We start from the raw sequence: 18,311 nt of genomic DNA, 5'->3' as shown, positions 1-18,311 counted from the left end.
GCAAGAATGGATGCCACGTCACCGTAAGTTTAATTATGTCCACTGAAAAACGACAGGGTGGATGCTCCAAGCCTGGGAGCTGCAGGCAGAGGCCCTCCCTGTTGGTTTCTGTGTGTGTGTGTGTGTGTGTGTGTGTGTGTGTGTTTGTGTGTATAAAATCAGCCCCAGCCTCATCATCTTGACTAGGGAACACCACTGGGGTTTCATCCTGGCTCACTAAAGGTATCTAAGTCTTGCTGGAAACTCTGGGTCCCCAAGGGCCCATCTAAACTCCAGTTTTCTAACCTGCTGGCTTGGTCCCACCCCGGGGATGAGCTCCTAGTCTTGTCATATTTCTCCTTTGGGGCCTGAAATGGGAGCCTAACTGAACTCCAGGCTTTCTGGCCCTGGAAGTCTGCCCAGTCCTGCCACCCTCCTCATCAGAACTGGGCCTCGTGTTCCTGCACCTGACCCTGAGTGGGGTCCTCCAACATGGATCACCACTTGGGGCCAGGATGCTCCTATCTTCATGACTGCTAGCTTCTGTACACCCTGGGGACTACCACTCACCTGCCTAAGCCACACCCTTCGGACAGCGTTGCCACTTCTCTCGAAACCACCCCTCCCCTCCCTTTCCCTTCTCTCCTCTCCCCTCCCTTCCCCTTCCTTCCCCTCTTCTCCTCTCCCCAAGATTAGTTTCCCCACCCCAATCCCTCCTCCGCCAAGCCACACCAAAGCAGCCACCATGGGCTGCTCTTACACTGCATATGAGACCAGGGACAGGCAATACGGTTGAATGGCATTTTATTTTCTCAAAGTCGATCCATCAGCTTTGCCAGACTAAGTTTTCCCTCTACGCTTGTTCCTACCCAACACCTTGCCCTTCTTCCTGGCATTATTGCGTTGCCTACGGTAGACTTCAAGTTCCTCTTGGTACTTAGCTCTCAGAAGAGCTGCTCTCTGTTCATACGGCTGCCTTTCCACATCTGTTGTTAGAGACCACATCTTGCCTGTGGCCTTTGCCACCTGTACCACCGACCAGTTTGGGTTCTCCCTCTTCAGCTGGGCGTAGTGGTCTTGGCAGAAGAGTAGGAAGGATGATGGAGGCCGTCTTGGTGCCTGGGGATCCCGCTTTCTTCGTTTCTTCCTCTTGCCCGCGTAATTCATCATCTCCTCCTGGTATCGGGCTTTGTCAAGCTTGGCCAGGGCTTCGTACTTGGCCTTCTCATGCTTTGAGATGGACCTCCATTTTTCCGAGCACTTTCTAGAGAACTCTTTAAAGCCAACGTAGATGTTTGGCTGCTGCTCCTTGAATTTGTTTCTGTAGTTCAGCAAAAAGTGGATGTAAGAAGAGACATTCACCTTGGGCCTTAGCTGGACTTCTTTTCCCATGTTCATAAGATCATTTTTTTTCTGGATTCAGTAACTTGGACAGCAGAGACTTTTGAGCCCACACTACAGGAGCAATCTAGAAGGTGCTCTACTTGCGGTGAATTTTTCTCTCTGCAAGAGCTGCAGTCAGGGGTGGGCCTTTTCAGTGGTGGTGGCATTGTCAGGTCAGAGAAAGGGACTTGTGACATCATTTATAAGCTGGCCAATCCCAGCCAACGCCTGTGGGCATTGGTACACAGGGACTCTCATTGGTTGATTACTTGAGGGTCAATTTTTGCCTCTTACAAAAGATGATGATCCATCCAAAGAAGGCTACGAAGCAGCTATTTCCCCCAGAAATATTTCTTCTTGGCTTCCTGGAGGCAGTGGGTTTTGCTCAGCTTTGGGGGTTTAAAATCCCTCGGGTGTAGTAACAGGCTACAGGGTCTGCCTCCCTCACTATAAAATTGTCAGGATGTCACATCATCCCTTCCAAAGACAGCCCGGAAATAATGAACATGAGGAGGTGGATGGCTCCAGAGCTGTCATGATAAAATGTGAAGCTTTCTGTTTGCCTTCAACAGTGGCAGCTCATGCTGTACAAAGGGTTTAGTAGTAACTCTAAAAGTAATCAGGTGTGACAGCTGTGACTCGGTTCCTGTCAGGACAAAGTTGTCTAATTTAAAACCTTAGCACTTGGGCTATGAGTCTGAACTCTTCGTTTCTCTGAAGAAATTTGAGGGGAGAGAGGAAGGAGCACCTTGAGATGTTAGTAATTACACTTGAGTCCATACAAATGGGATGGTGCTCTTAGCCCATCAGCAGGCCTGCCCATGTTCATGTGAGAGGTCCCCATTTCTTAGGGTTAGAGCACAAAGCTATAACAGCTGCAATCAAACTAGTCGGTGTCTGGATCGTTGTAAAAGTCATTGCAAAGATTCTACTAGTCTTCCAGTTGGAAGGAAAAGATAACGAAGTATCGTTTTTTGGCCTTTGGACACTGCAAGGTGCTTGTATGGCGCCAGATTTAACACAACTCGTTGATTGATGATAGTGCCAGATTCACAGGACTAGAAAACAAGTTTCATTAACATAAAAAGTAGCATGTTCAAGGTCAAACAGCCGCTAACACGTGCGACTGTGGATTTTGACCACTGATGGCGTGAACCAAGGCTGTGCTTTGTCCTGCCTGCGTAGAACTGTTTCCTGGGGGGCCGAGGGTCCAGAGGTGTGGTCTCAGACACTGAGCCTGGCAAGGAAACTTGTTTAAGACCAGACTACATTTTGAATTTTTGCCAAGTCCATTCCCAGGGCTCCAAAACTGACAACAACGTTTATCTTCCGAACAAGGAATATATTAGTAGAAACTGATTAGAGTCCCCAGCCCTGAATTTTTGGCCCCAGCCCTGCTGCAAGGTGGCTGGGCTACCTAAGCCATCCCTGTGAGCCCATGATTTCTCATAAATTGAGTGTTTGGAATTGGCCAGAGAATCCCCTCCAGGTGATAAGCTGTAGTTTGGGGGCTGGATTTGGGGGACTGTAACATATCAGATGCCAGTTGAGGAAGGCTGGGCTGGTGGGTGGGGAGTGTGGCCAATGGGAACAGATCACTCTGGGGACATTTCTCAGCCTACGTAGCTTTTTTCACTCTGGTTCTTTCTCCCAAGGGGCTAGAGGTTGGCTCACCTGCATGTTGGATTTGAGCTGGGCTGCAGAGATGGATGGGGCACAGCTCCTTCCTGAGATCAAAAGATTAGACATGAAGAACCTTCAAGTCTACACATACTGCTCAGGCTCACACACACACACACACACACACACACACACACACACACACACACAGCAGCTTGCCTGTGCCTCTGCTCATAACCTTACACCCTTCTGGTGATGATAAGACGCAGGAAGATTAACCCCACGATAACCCTCTGGAGGTTAGCAGGTACAGAAAGAGAAGACAGTAAAAGGTAAAAGCTGTGGCAGACTTTTGGTGTTTGGGCCAAACTTCCAACCTGGAGGGAGGAAGCAAGGGGGACTCCTTGCTTAGGGGAGCTTAGGGAAGGTGAATGAACCTGGCTTTCTAAATCAGTGCTATGTGTGCTGGGTATCTAAGGTCTGCCCTTCTGGAGCCTCTTTCCAACCTTCTCCAACTTTCTCTTTTCAACCATCTCTGGCCTGGGAAGCTGACCCATATGGGCCACATCAATGGGTCCCATGCCCTCTGACTTTGATGTTAGTTAGGCCCCTGGGGACCCCCAACAGATCAGAGATGGAGGAAGGTGAAATCAAGGCATTTATTCTCCTGGCTCCCTCCCCACATGTGGGGTCACCTGGAGCTGGCCGTCCTCTCTGGACTATAAAAGTCTCTGCTCCTCCTAAGGTGTCCTCTTTAAATGACTCTCCTTCCAGGTTCAGGAATTTCCCCCTCCCTTGGCCCCTCCTGCATAGGGTGGTAACAGCTCTGCTTTTACTTGCCTCGGAGTTCTCTGCTACTTTCCTATGTTCTGTGATTTTCCTACACTCTACCTTCGCCTTTGTAGATAGCATCTTTATTAAATGTTCCTTGAATTATTCTAATTTGAATGGCCGTCTCTTTCCTGCTGGGACCCCAACCAAAGTACCATATTTCTAGCCTTCTACCATGTAGGCATTGGTTCAAAGTAGAAGGGTCATGAGCATCTGGAGACCCAAGTTCCTGGCAGTCACACAGCCTAGAGTGTTCTGCAGAGGCACACATACCTACAAAGGCAGGGGCACAACAAGACCACATGCCTAGGAAGAGGCGTCTAATATTCCCTGCGTTATGAGGTGACTTCTAGGCAGGGCCATTGGACTAGATGGCCAGATGGTAAATACGTTAGGCTTCATGGGCCACAGAGTTTCTGCTACAAGTACCCTATTCTGCCATTGTAGCTCCCAAAGTATCCATAGACAACACAAAAACGAATGAGTGTGGCTGTGTTCTGATAAAACTTTATTTACAAAAACAGGCCATAGGCTGAGGGTCATAAATCTGCCAACCCCTGGTCTAGACATGTGAGTTCAGTATTTTCAAACATTTTGATTGAAGCCTACAACAAGAAATGCATTTTACATCACGGCTCACTTACACACGTATGTAATATTTATATAATGCTTAATGCGTGCCAGCCTCTGTTCTAAGCACTTTATGTATATCAATTCACTCAATCCTCATAACAGCCCTATGGGGGATGCTATTTTTATCCCCATTGTCAGGATAAAAGTAGCAAAGCACAGAGAGGTTACAGAAATAAAAAGTTTTACAAAACCATACTTACTACATGTGTGACGTACTCTTATTTTCTATTATAGTCACCTCTATTTTGTTATTTAAAGTGCAAACCCCAGACTGATCTCATGACCTACTGATGGGTCACAGTCCATGGATTGATTTGAAAAGCACCATCCAGGCAAACTGGGAGGGAGCTCCCACCTCGGAGACTGTGAAATCCTCTTTACTTGGGAGCAACAGCATGAAGTGGGGAGAGGATGGCTTTGGAGCCAGACAGATATGAGTTCAGATTCTAGCATTGCCATTTACTAGCTGGGTAACTTTGGGCAAGTCTAGCTCATTACAACCACATCTGCAAAAAGTAGTGAGGTGATGATAAAGCCATTAGGATTAACCTAATTGAAATTGTGATAATAAAAACAACTGGCACTCCCCTTCCCCTACAGTGTGTGCTGGGCTTAGTGACTCACTTCTAATGAATCGAACATGGAAAAGGTCAAGTAGTATCTTTACAGTGGAGAAAGCTGGCAGACACCGCCTCAGCCAGGTGGTCAAGGTGAACATCACCAGTAACAGGTACTGTTGATATCACACACACTCTTTCTATGATGCCATAATAAGAGCATCTTGCCCCCATGGTGTTCTTCCCCCAAATGCACAGCCCAGGTCTAATCATGAAAAACATTAGACATGCTCATATTAAGGGACACTCTATTATACAAAATATTTGATCAGTACTCATTGACAATGTCAAGGTCTTGAGAAACCAAGGAAAGCCTAAGAAACTGATTCAGTTTGGAGGACTCTAAGGAGACTTAACAATTAAACGCCATGAGAGATGATGGATCGGATCCTGGGACAGGAAAAAAAAACAAGGTGCACTGGTGGAAAACTGGGGGAACCTCAATAAAGTTATTCATTTAGTTAGTCGTAATGTACCAGTGCTGATTTCTTAGTTTTGATGCGTGTACCATGGTTCTGTAAGATGCTAACACTAGGGAGGTGGGGTAAGGGATATACAGGACATTTCTGTACTCTTTGCAACTTTTATTTCAAAATAAAAAGTTTTCTGAAAATCTCCCCAGCTGGCAGCAATGAAACACCTTGTTCTTGACCTGTTACCTCCAGGATTTTACCCTTAATTGCAGCAGCAAATGCTCTTGGCATATCTCTGTCAAAGTATTTCTCAAGTTTTGGGGCATGCTAGAATCACCTAAGCTTTTAAAAACCCCAGTGCTCACAAAAGCAACAATAACAAGAGCCAAAGTACCCGGCACAGGCATTTATCTGATAAATGCTTTGAAGCTTCCTCTGTCCTCTTCCAGCCCCTTCTGTGGGGTAGGACTCTCGGTTGCATTTCCCTTCTGAGCGAGGTTGGATAGCGGCTCTCCAAAGATGTCCACATCCTAAGCCCTGAAACCTGTGAATTTGTTACCTCACCTGGCAAAAGGGACTTTGCAGATGAGATTACATTAAGGATTTAGCAGCAGGGATATTACTCTGGCTTACTCAGGTGGACGTGATGTAATCGCATGGTCGTTATAAGAGGAAGGCAGGAATGGCAGAGTCAGAGGAGACATGACAACAGAAGCAGAGGATCGGCGGCAGAGAGAGCTGTGAAGATGCTGCACTGCTGGCTCTGAAGATGGAGAAAGAGGCTCCGAGCCAAGAAATGCAGGAGGCCAGCAGCAGCTGGAAAAGGCAAGCAAAGGGATTCCCCCTACAGCTACTGGAGCCAGTGTAGCTGTGCCGACACCTTGATCTTGGCCCACTGATACTCACTTTGGACTTCTGACCTCCAGAATTGTAAGACAATACACTTGTGTAGTTTAAATCTACTAAATTTGCAGTTATCTGTTAAAGCAGCAATAGGAAACTAACACAGTATCTCTCGCATCCGGCTGGTGGTCTGTAGCTTTTCCTGTGCCATCCTTTACCCCTATGTGCATTAATAAGGGTGGAAAATTTAAAGATGGAAAATTTATGCCGTCACATATTAGATTAGTTGAGGGGAGAGAGCGTGATCTATTCAATTCTACACACTCTTCCTCACTCACTTGCTGACTCATTAAGTCACTAATTCACTCATTTGCTTGCCGATTCACTCTTACATTCTTACATTCTTTCAGTCCATTCACTCGCTCATGGACTCACACATCTCTCAATCAATAGCTTTTGAGCTACTAGAGCAGTGGAGCTGCTGCTTCGATGGCCAGGGACGAGCCGTGCTTGAGGGATGGAATGTCTCAGGGAGGAGGCTGGTGGTCAGGGAAGCATCTGACCTCTCCTGCAGCTCTATGTTTAACAAGCCAGACTGGTGGGAAGGCCAGGCCTTAAGCAGCCAGACTTAGAGGTTCTTTGGCACTGACCTTATGCCAGAAACTGTTATCCAATCAGATGTGACCATGATGTTTTAATAAAAATGATGATCGTACTTTAGGTACATCATCTCTAGAAGCCTAGAGAGAGAGAGTGACTTGTCCAAGGCCACACAGCCATGAGTGGCAGAGCCAGGGTCCAAACTCAGCTTTGTGTGACTTCTTGGTTCAAGTGTTTGGCCTCTACTCGTAGTCTGGGAGCTCCCATGGCTGGGCTGGGGAGAGGCTAAAACTGAAAGGAGAAAGGAAAGGACTTCAGGAGGAGGGAAGGTAGAACAAGAATAAGTTTTCTAAATCTCAACACTTAAAGGGATTCGGGTGAATCTTTTCTAACCTGGGTTGACCGTCATCACAGATGGAGCTCAGCAATTTATCTCCAGGTCATGGGATGTTCTGAGTCCAGCAGGTCAGCCAACCTGGGTGACCCACAGAACTTCACCAGCATTTGCAGGAACACACGGAGCTGGGTCCATCCTTGAGGGCAGAGGCTGGTGGAAGCTGGGTGAGGTGTCAGCACCCAGAGGCTGGAGGACAGGGGACAGGAAACTGGACAGATTATTAGGCACAAGAATGGGATCAGCATGGCAGGAGGCAGGCATGCCTGGCTACCTCTGGCAAGATGTGGGACAGATCTAGAACAAGCTGGATGTTGGGGGGACACCCCACCCACAGTGATCTCTATGTACCCCTCACAGGCCTTAACAAACCTCCTCCCTTACACCGCAGAGTGCTGGGTGGCCCTGCCCATTCAATCCGACCCCCTGGCTCTTCCACCCACAGTAGACTCCTTTACTCTGCCTGCCTGGCACCCTCCTTTCTTTTGAGCACATTCCTTCTTTCGGAGAACTGTCCCCAAATCAGTTATGGGGTTCTAGTGGGGACCATGTCCTTAGACTCAAGGAAGGGAAACATGTCCCAGCTGAACTAATCAGAGGCCTCTCATGGAGGTTTTCTAATTAGAACCAAGGCAAGAGCTCTTCACCTTCTCTCTGTTGATGAAGGTCAGAGGGTGAGTCAGGGAGCTACAAGAGTGGTCATGGTTCTAGCCTCAAGCAGCCGCCATTTGCAATAGAGGGAATGATGCCAGCAGACAGAGGACAACAGAGGGGACACACAGAGAGAGGCCTTGTGGCATCTGAGTTCCCGGTACTGGTCACCCCTGCAGCCAGCTACATCCTTGCTCTTCCTATGGTTTGTCTACAGCAGCCAAGAATTTCTTCTCTAGACTGATGCTATCTGGATTCTTACCACCTGACACCAAAAGTGTAAGACATGATTAACCCAGATGGGGTGGGTGCAACTGATATGGGAAGACAGGAGCTTTCCTCACCCCTGTTTTTAGATGCTTTCTGGGTCCTTGCTATGTGCCAGGCACTGTGCTGGGAGCTTTTGCAGGCATCATCTCACTTAAACTTCTTAACGACTCTATGAAGTGGGTGCTATTGTTATCTTTATTAAATAGATGGGGAAACTGAGGCCCAAAGTAGGTCAGTTGCTTGTCTAAAGTAAGCAGCTAGTAAGTTTAAGGCTGAGATTTGAACCCAGGCAGTCTCCTTCTAGGGCCTGTGTGCTGACGACCCCAATTTCCTTTCTACTCAGTACGTGTTAGTCCCTTTGCCCATGAGTCTGACTTGCTACACAGAGGCATAGTAACATAGCATGACCAAGACGTGTAGCTGCCATGTCTTGAGACCTTAATGGGACTTTGTGAGCATCACTGTATCACCTTTAATCCTCACAATCACACTATGAGATATAAACTGGGGAAAGAGGGGCTCAGAGAGGTGAAGCCACCTCCCTAAGGTCACATGGCCAGCAGATGGTGAAGACAGGATAAGAATCCAGCTCCATGGGACTCTAGGACACCTTGCTCACTGGCCTTAGTATGCGTGAGATGTTTAGCCCACCCATTCTCCAGCTGCCGGGAGGCTCACTTGTTCAGCCAGGCATCAGAGCTGCTGCTGGTCTCAGGCAGGGCTGCCTAGCTGCCTCCTGAGGGGTCAGGGAGCATCGATGCTCAAACTCAGAATGGTGGCCAAGTGGCAGGCACACACTTCTGGGCGGCTCGTCAGCAAACCATCTGTAGCATTTCCTCTGGATGAGAAATAGCATTCAAATGCAAGCCCTGGGGGCCTCTGTGAGGCAAACATTGCCATGCTCCATGGCAGGGGGCAGGTTCCTTCTCTGAGTCATGTCTGCCAGGGGCAGGTGGAGGCTGAGGGACCAGGAGCTGGTGGGGGTCAGCTGGGGTCACCCGGAGGAAAGAAGGAAGGTGATGGCCAAGTGTACTGGCCACTCTGGGTGCCACAGAGTTCCCTGTCCTTCCACCCCTGCACTGTTCTGTCACCAGAGTAGATGCAGGTAGCCTCACTTCCCTGGGGAAACCTAGGCCAGGCTGCTTTGGGGTCTGCTTAATCCCTGTGTCCTCTGGAGGTAGGGTTCAAGGCACTGATAAGATCCCACCTCTCCTCTCAGACCTAAGCAAGGGAAGAAAATAGCTCATATTTCTGGGGCACCTACTGTGTGTCAGGCACAGTCTTGGACACATTATATACATAAGTATGGCCATACAGAGGAATCCCATTGCACAGATGAGGAAACTGAGGCTTAGAGAAGTTATGCCACATGTTCATGTTCACACAACTAGTGTGAGCTAGAGTGGAGCTTGGATTCAAATACAGCAGTGGTCCCCAACCTTTTTGGCACCAGGGACAGGTTTCATGGAAGACAGTTTTTCCACGGACAGTGGGAATTGGGGGATGGTTTTGGGATGATTCAAGCACATTACATCTACTGTGCAGTCAACCCTCTCTGCTAATGATAATCTGTATTTACAGCCACTCCCCAGTGCTAGCATCACCGCCTCAGATCATTGGGCATTAGATTCTCACAAGAATCCCTCACATGTGCAGTTTACAGTAGGGTTTGCGCTGCTATGAGAATCTAATGCCGTGGATGATCTGACAGGACGCAGAGCTTATGCGGTGATGCCAGTGATGGGGAGTGGCAGCTGTAAACACAGATGAAGCTTCCCTCACTCGCCGATGCTCACCTCCTGCTATGCAGCCCTGTTCATAACAGGCCACAGACCAGTACCAGTCCGTGGCCCGGAGGCTGGGGACTGCAGAAATACAGGACTGTCTGGTTCCAGGGGCCTTGCGCTTAACCTTTAACCTTGAACTTATTGCCTCTGTGGGGAACGAAACAGGTAATGAACCAGACGGGTAGCATCTCCACTTAGGCAGAGGTCTGAGCCAGGAAGGGGAAGAGGGTTAAGTAGAGCGTGAGTGTGCTGTGGTCACCAGGCTCTTAAGGCCTGTGTCCTGTCCCTGGGCCATGTCCGATGGGGGTGGGCTTTAAAGTCCTAGTGCATGGAGGCTGCCAAGCCTTGAGGCTGTTGCCCTGGATCTCCAACCTATAGTAACAGAAACTTGGGCTGGAGATGGGGGGCAGCCAGCTAAGGGCCCAGGGGGTGGTCAGACTGGACAGAATCTGGGGGAGGACGAATGTACCAGGTGCAGGACATCGTATGAGAGTGATGGGGTAGGGCGGGCAGGCAGCAACAGAGGTGGAAGACACCCTTTCCCAAATCTCCCCTGGGACAGCCAAGCCTGTGGGGCCTTCTCTTCAACACAGCAAGTGCTCAGCCCTTCTATCTGCCAACCTCAACCTCAAAGCAGGGACCACAGGGACGCACTGAGAGAAGTGCCATCAGCTGATTGGTCCAGCTTGGGTCACGTGGCCACCTCGATCCAATCAGCTATTGCCATGTGATTGCACATGGCTGCCGCTTTCAGGAGCTGTGGTTTCAGGGAGGGAGACTGGTCTTCGAAGGTCTGTAGAACTCAGAAAAGAGTAGAAGTGCCTGCTTTAGACCTAGAGGCAGAAAAGGAGGGAATTGGGCAACTCGGAAAAGTTGCAGGGCACCCACCACAAACCCCCTGCCCCAGAGCGTGGCACCTGGCACCCGTTCTCATCCTCAGACCCAACCCTATTCCATCACTTCAGCATCACGGGGACGTCGTCTCCATGGAAGGCAAGAAACACCTCACCCATCAGCCCTGCCAGCTGAGCGGCTGAGCAAGGAAGAGAAGGAAACTGACACCCCAGGCCACACCCCAGACCTCTTGGATGTGCCGCTGCCCAACGTCCAAGACCCAGGATATCGCTGAGGAGCACTCATCCCAACAGCAAACACAGCTGGGAGCCCTGTCCCTCCACACCCCCAGGCACAGACACAGGTCCTCCAGAGAGCCGGGCATCTGGAGGAAAAACGTTTACCTGACATGGTTTGTGTGGGCTCCCCGGAGCTAACAATTAGCTGAGCAGGAAATAGCTCTGATAATTTGTTGAGTTTATTGAGTTGCTTCTGGGGAAGAAGCAACATTTGCCCACACTGATTATCAGACCCCACTGTTGCTGCCTGGGGGATAGGTCAGCATGAGAAGAGTCCCCCAGGAAGGTACCAGCAGCTGCTAAGTGAAGGGGACACAGCCAAGGTAAGGGACCAGGGGTGGGGAAGCATGTCCTCCTGGCAGGAGTGGGCAGTGCCCTGGAAAACCCAGATGAAGCCAGCGTGGTATTTATTGTCCCCCAGCTCATCTGCTTGCTGCTTCTTCCTCCGCTTTTCTCCACAGTGCCCTCTGCTTTCACCGGCAGTCTCATTCGTTCATTCAGTCAGCCAGTCATCCCTTCGTCCGTGGAGTAATACTTACTGAGCGGTTCCTTGTGTCAGGCACTCTGCAAGGTACCGAGGAAAGAACAGTGAACAAGAAAGACACAGCTCCTGTCTTCAGGGAGCTCACAGTTCAGTGGGTGAGGCAGATGCCTGAGCAATGCGTGGGGAGACAGGAAGTGCGGTAGAGAAAGTGCAGGGAGCCCAGCGAGCAGGTGGGAGAAGCAGACCAGACTTGGCAGCAAAGGTTTCCCTACACCTGCAGGGTAAGTAGGAAGTAACTAGGAAAAGAGTGGGATGGATCAAGATTGGCAGGGACAATTTGGCAAGGAGGTGAGTTCTTGACTGTTGGAAACATTCCAAACAAATCGTTTTGAAAACTGCCCATTTGTCGAGAGTGCTGTGGTTGCGATTCATACATAGCTAGGATTTACGCCTTGAAGACCTCTGAAGTTCTTCTCAAATCTAAGATTTTAAGATTAGCTGGTTCCCACTCTCCTGAGAGCAGAGGGAATATAATTAGATATCCCACCATTGGAAGCAAGCGACTGCTGTTTATTCATTTATTTATTCACTCATAAAGCATATATAATAAGAGCATTCTGAACCCATCTCCACCAAGGCATCTCCCTGGATTACCTGGCACTCCTATGGCCTCAGTAGGTCTTCCTGACTGGTGCCCATGGCACCCTGAGCACCTGCTGCCACCTGGCCTTCTGCCATCCCTATCCCCACCCTTGATGCCTGTGCACCTCTGCTCCCACGAGCTGAGTCTTGCGCTTTCTGAGATTCAGTTGGGTTTGTTGTCAGCTCTCTCAGTGCCAGTCATACTTGTTATTGTAATTATGTGATTTAAATTAAACATCACATAAACTGATGAAATATGAGTGTGATAGGAAATACAGTTGCATCTATGGAAACGAAATTGAATGCTTTGGAATGAGTCCACGAAGGAGAGTCTCTAAAAAGAATTGCTTGCTAAATATTAGGTGTGAGTGAGTGAGAAAAAACTGCATCCCACTGGGTAAGTGACGTGGGGGTGGGGGCATGGGATGCAGCACCCCTAGTGCCTAGCACAATGCCTGGCACATAATAGGTGCTCAATAAATACTTGCTGGGTGGATGATCTGTAGCAAAGCTGGAAATGGTGAATGATGCATTACAGCCATGGTTTATATAAGATAGGCAATGAGAGAAACAACCCCATGGTCAAAGGAAAGGCCTTGGTCCTGCATTCAACTGACAAATAAATGTACATTTAAGTATTTTACATTATAATGTAATGCTTAAGCTGCATAAATGTCCTTTTACGATTCCCTACTTAGAAATTAAATTTTAATTTAGCAGCCAACTACGTCATCTGTGAAGCTTCTGTGATAAGGGTCAGCAAACTTTTTTCTGTGAAGAGACAGAAAATAAGTATTTTTGGCTTTGCAAGCCATAGGCTCTGGCACAACTCTCGACTCTGCTGTTGTAACTTGGAAGCAGCCAGAGACGACATATAAGTGAATGAATGGGCATCGTTGTGATCTGATAAAACTTTATTTACAAAAACAAGCAGCAAGCCATAGTTTACCAACCCCTGTTCTACGGGATTGATTTGCTCGGTGTGCCAGGCACTGTGCTGTGTTGCCAGAGATTCTGAGACAAAGGTGATTCTATCCAAGCTCTTGTGGAACTGGCCTCCTAGTTGGAGAGATGGTCACATCAAAAGATGATTACAGTTTGGTATGCCCAAGACGATGGCAGGGGCTTGCCTGTGGTGCAAAGGGGACACAAGGGGACAGAAAGCATGGAGAGGTGGAGGAAAGGAAACATTTGGTCGGGTTTATAGGATCAGTGCTTCCCCAAGCAGCCAGGTGTGGCAGCATGAAAGGGCGGTCTGGGCAGAGGGAACAGCATATGCAAAGGCATGGAGACACGAAAGTACTTGCTTGTTCCAGGACGGACAAGCCACCCTGTGTAGCTGGAGCTCAAAGTAGATGTCATTGGAGAGAAGATATATTATAAAATTTGGTCTTTATTCAGGATCCAGTGGGTTCACCCTTCACTGCTGGGTTCTCCAGCAAGGCAGGGACTCGATCCAATCTCCCCACAGAGTGTGGAGGTTGGAGTGGAGGCAGAGAGCAGACCAGAAGGCTGTCTCTGTAGTCCAGGTGAAAAATGATGAGGTCACAAGGGGGCCCCAGTTGGCCATGGTGCAAAGGAGAGGGGGGTTGAGGATGCTGCCTGGGCGGGTGGTGAGGATTAGAGAGGAAGGTGCACTAAGGAGCAGGCATGATTTTGGGGAGCTTCGGTTTGTTCAGAGCATAGTAACCAACCCCAAACACACAGTAGGTGGCCAGGAGTTGGCTCCGGCCTCTCAGAGCTGCCTGCACAACTGGGGTGGGCGGGCACTGCTGGGAAGGCAAGCCTTGGAGCCCAGGGGGCCTCTTGTCAAAGATAAGGCAGGAGACTGGGAGATCAGTGGCTCGACTTGCATTGGTCCCCAGCATTCACCCAGTTCCTAGAAAATGTATAACATCATGGGGTTGTCTGGGAAAAGGATTTATCCTGGCACAGCAAGAGTCTTAGGAATTTGGCTAAAGGAAAATTGATTATGGAAAGCATTTGTGATGAGGTTGGGTGTCAATGCTGAGTCAATAAGGGATGAGAGGTAGCTTAGTTTGGGAGAAGCAGAAATCAGCCTCTAGCAAAGGCCTTGGAGCCATTTGGCCACCACTGCCCAAAACCTTCCAGAAAGATTTCCCTGATTGCATCATGGTGTCCTCTCCATCCTTCTGGGAGGCAAACAGACAGCAGGTGGGAAGAAAAGAGGGCTTGGGAGTAAGGATAAAGTGGTGAACACCTCCTATATTTCACATTCTCCTAAGCCAGCCTTGGGGTTGGAGGGATGGCTCATGCTTGGTACTGGGATGCAGAAATGCTTCAACCCTGAATCAGACCGTGGCTGCACACAGGCCGTAGTTAATAGACAATGCCCACAGGAGGTGCCCTGGGAACACAGAAGCCAGATGCTACTGAAGGAGAAGGAGTGGAGGCTGCACAGAGAAGGGGACATTGCAGCTGAATCTTAGAGATTACAGGCTTTGCAGGGACATCCTATATCTAGGGAACCACAGTGGGAGTGGCCTCCATTGGCAAGCACTGTGCCTTGTACACAGTATGTGCTTGGTGAGGACGTGAATGAATGTTCTCCTGAAGATGTCAGTTTTCAGAATATTGGGATTTAAACCAACATCCCTAACACTCCTCCCCCTCAGCTTACAATTAGGCAGCAATTCCTTGCAGTCACTGTTGTCATCTTGTGGGGGGTGTCACCCAGCTCCCCAACATCACGAGTGCATGAGAAGCTTCTTAAGAAGAAATAGTGTCCACCAAGCCTGCTCCGAGCTCTCCTATCACCATGAGAAGGGCTCAGAGCTTTCTGCAGAGGAACTCAAAGCCACTTTTTCTATAATCAACTACGTCATTAAAGGGAGTGACTTTTTTACTTTGTTCTCCCCAAGCCAGATTCCATTAACGAAGCCCCATTTAACAGAAGTCAATTTACCAAAAAGAAAAAAAAAATTGAGTGTAATTGCTTAAATACATTTTATGTTGCACTGCAATAGCAATTTCCTGGGCGAACTTGGAATTCCCCGGGCCCCCCATAGTGAAGTTAATGTGGACAGAAAGGTTTGAAGGGGAGAATCTCTCTTTGTGTTTCTCTCCTTTAATTATGATTCTAAGAGGGAGCAAAATTGAAGAGGATCCTGGGGGGAGGAGAGAGGGGCAGGACAGGAACAGAGTAGAACTCAGCCTAGACTGTTCCACTGCCTGCCTGCATGCTTGTGTGCGTATGTTAGTATAATGCAGTGGCTGAGCACATAGGCTCTGAAAGGGATGGTCTGGGTTTGAATCTCCCTGAATAGCTGTGTGACTGTGAGCAAGTTCCTTAACCTCTCTGTGCAGCCAGGTGGTGCAATGGGAAAGGGCATAAAGAGAGCCAGTGCAAAGGCAGAGACCCACAATAGAGCAGCGTGCATTCCAGTACACGCAAGGTCTTCTGTTTGGCTGGAGAACAGTGTGTGTGTGTGAGTGCATGTGTATGCATGTGTGTGTGTGTGCTCTCGGGGCGAAAAGGCAGGCAGGAGTGACACCAAGAAGGCTTCCCTGAGAAGGTGACGTTTGATCAAAGGCTCAGTGAGAGGCTGAGCCAGGTGGAGGTCTGAGAGCAGAGCCAGCGTAACAGGCAGGGGGAATGTCAAGTGCAAAGGCCCAGAGGTGGGAGCGGGCCTGGCCGGTTTCGAACAGCAGGGAGCTGGTTGTAGCTGGAGCAGGAGGATTAAAGAGCGAGGAGGGAAGGAGGCAGGCGAGGTGAAGGCGCACGCGCTTTGTTCAAGCCTCCTCGGCCTCAGTAAGGTCTTTTACTCTGAGGATTGGAGCCAAGGTTTGTGTTGTTTTGATTTGTTTTTAATTAACTCTATTATGACATACTTTACACAAAATAAAATTACCCATTTGAAATGTACAGTTCTTTGGAGTTTTGACACATGTTTTCATCCCATCTAATCAACACCTCATTCAAACCAGAGAAGGTTTCCATCGCCCCTGAGGGTGCCCTTGTGTGCTTTCCCAGCCAGCCGGTCTCCAACCTTTGCCTCTCACCCCCAGCTCCGGCAACCACTAATCTGCTTTCTCTCACCAAAGATTAGCCTTTTCCAGAGTCTCACAGGGGTCCCATAGGAGTGGAACCATGCAGTGCATACTCGCGGTATCTGCCCTGCGACGGCGCAGCATCGTGCTCTGGAGACCCGTCCACAGTGCTGCACGTCCGGGTAGTTTGCCCCTTTTCATGGAGGGTTTTGAGCGGCAGAGTTCAGTGTGATGATCCTGCCATGGAAGCCCCCAATTCTTTGATAGGTGCCAAGAAAACTCTCAAATACTCAACATTTATGCCCAGGGAGGCAGGGGCAGAACAGAGCAAAGATGCATGGGCAGTATAGGGCCCAGAGCGTTTCAGCCTTGGACATTAACAATTACTAGGATTCTGGGAGTGGGTAAAGGTGTGGGAGAAACGGGAGGTGGGAGATGTCCCCTAGGGCTTCTCCAGGCCATGCAAGCGGAGGTTAAAGCAATCAGTCCCACCCTGATCTCTGCTGGGGAAGTCTCCCTGCTGCTGGATATAAACGGGGATCATTAATCTCATCCTGCTCTGGAGACCTCAGCACCCTCCCCTCATTCCATTTTGAAATAAGGAGGCTTTGGTTCTGAATTATTCAGGTAAATTCTCCTTATTTCAGTGTCCCTTATGTAAATAGCCTCCAAGATTTGTCATTGAGATAGAATTGAATTTGGCCTGGAGAAAAAAAACCCACACTACGTTTGTGACTCCTTAGAAAACTTAAATGACTCAGTCTGTAATAAACTATTTTAAATGGGATCTGGTGAAATACAGTAATCGGTTTCTATAATAGTTCTTACCGTAGCAATATGGGTTATATTCCTGAATTTTCGTGTGTGTCAGCATTTTCATTATAGTAAGAATTCAGTTTTGCAGCGTGTGAAGCTCCTTGGTTAGTTCTTTTGTTTAATGCATATTTATGAAGACCCACTGTGCGGGAGCGCTTCTGTCTGCCCTGCAGTTCCCCTCCCTTGCTCTCTCCTCCCTGCTCCATGCCTGGGGAGGCTTACCTGTGGGCTGCATCGTTATGCTCCCTTGCCCTCTGGCTTCCAATTGGGCTAGATCAACAGGAGCATCAACAGGAGATTGGTGGAGGGGAAGGAGGAGAGCGAGTTATGGGTATTCATTCCTTGCTCCCTCCTGGTGGGATTTTCACAAACTGGCCACAGCCCCGCTGAAGATCTGGGTCCTGTAGGGTGGCTTTTTCCAGGTAGCCCTCTCTTTAGAGATAACTATTCCCTCTTCTCCCTGCTCCAGGGTCGGGAGTGACAATAAGTCCTCCAGTTACCAGCCCCAGAACACTACCCTTCCCTGGTGGTCTTCCCATAGTTCGCCCTCACCTTTGTAAAAAGTCATTCATTGAATTCCTGGAACTATTGTCATATGATTGTGCCACCTGCTTTCTGCTGGAACCCTGACAGGCCTACTTTGTACCAAGTATTGTGTTAGGTTCTGGGAACCAAGATAAAGAAGAAAATAACAGTTGCCATTACTGAGAGCTTGCTGTGGCCCGGGACCGTGCTAAGGTCTTTTTGTGTATTACCTCATTTAATTCTTGCAATCCTTTGAAGGAAGGGTCTAATTATCCCCATTTTATAGATAAGGTCATTGAGGGCTTAGGAAATTTTCCTAACATTACACAGCTGATCCCTCCAGAGCCCAAGCTTCTTCACCTCTAGGCTACATTGGCCCCTTTGAGGAGCTATCTTAGGGAGACACACACCTCGATAAAGGAATTACCATTTTAACAAAATGCCGTGCCATCACAGAAAAGGGAAATGAAAATTCTATTTATTGAGCCCGATATGTACCCAGTACTGAGCTAGGGTCTTTGCCCGTGAGGGTTCTCATTTACTCTCACGAACTCTTAGGGCTGGTATTATTGTCAGTCTTAAAAAGGTTAAGTAACGGGTCCAAGGTCACACTGGTGAAGGCTGGATCTGAACCCAGATCTGTTGGCTTCAAAGCCAAGGAGAGTAAGAAAGGCTTTCC

The 18,311-nt window shown here is 48.7% G+C and overlaps 2 protein-coding genes across 2 annotated transcripts in view; one reads left to right on the top strand and one right to left on the bottom strand.

The window, feature by feature from the left end:
* Positions 1-18,311, top strand: part of CSMD2 (CUB and Sushi multiple domains 2) — a 587,354-nt gene that overhangs the window by 262,391 nt on the left and 306,652 nt on the right. The window lies entirely within an intron of this gene.
* HMGB4 (high mobility group box 4) lies at positions 770-1,526 on the bottom strand. Its single transcript, XM_012642230.1, has one exon. It carries the CDS (start codon positions 1,375-1,377, stop codon positions 820-822), a length of 558 nt encoding a protein of 185 aa, XP_012497684.1. The 5' UTR covers positions 1,378-1,526; the 3' UTR covers positions 770-819.

The sequence above is a fragment of the Propithecus coquereli genome, unplaced genomic scaffold (genome assembly GCF_000956105.1).
Source record: "Propithecus coquereli isolate 6110/MARCELLA unplaced genomic scaffold, Pcoq_1.0 Scaffold178, whole genome shotgun sequence".
Lineage (NCBI taxonomy): Eukaryota > Metazoa > Chordata > Mammalia > Primates > Indriidae > Propithecus > Propithecus coquereli.
This window is presented reverse-complemented; position numbering and strand designations above follow the sequence as displayed.

Bases quoted from the DNA above. Each gene is read 5' to 3' on its own strand.
- HMGB4 (XM_012642230.1), bottom strand. From the start codon at position 1,377: ATGAACATGGGAAAAGAAGTCCAGCTAAGGCCCAAGGTGAATGTCTCT.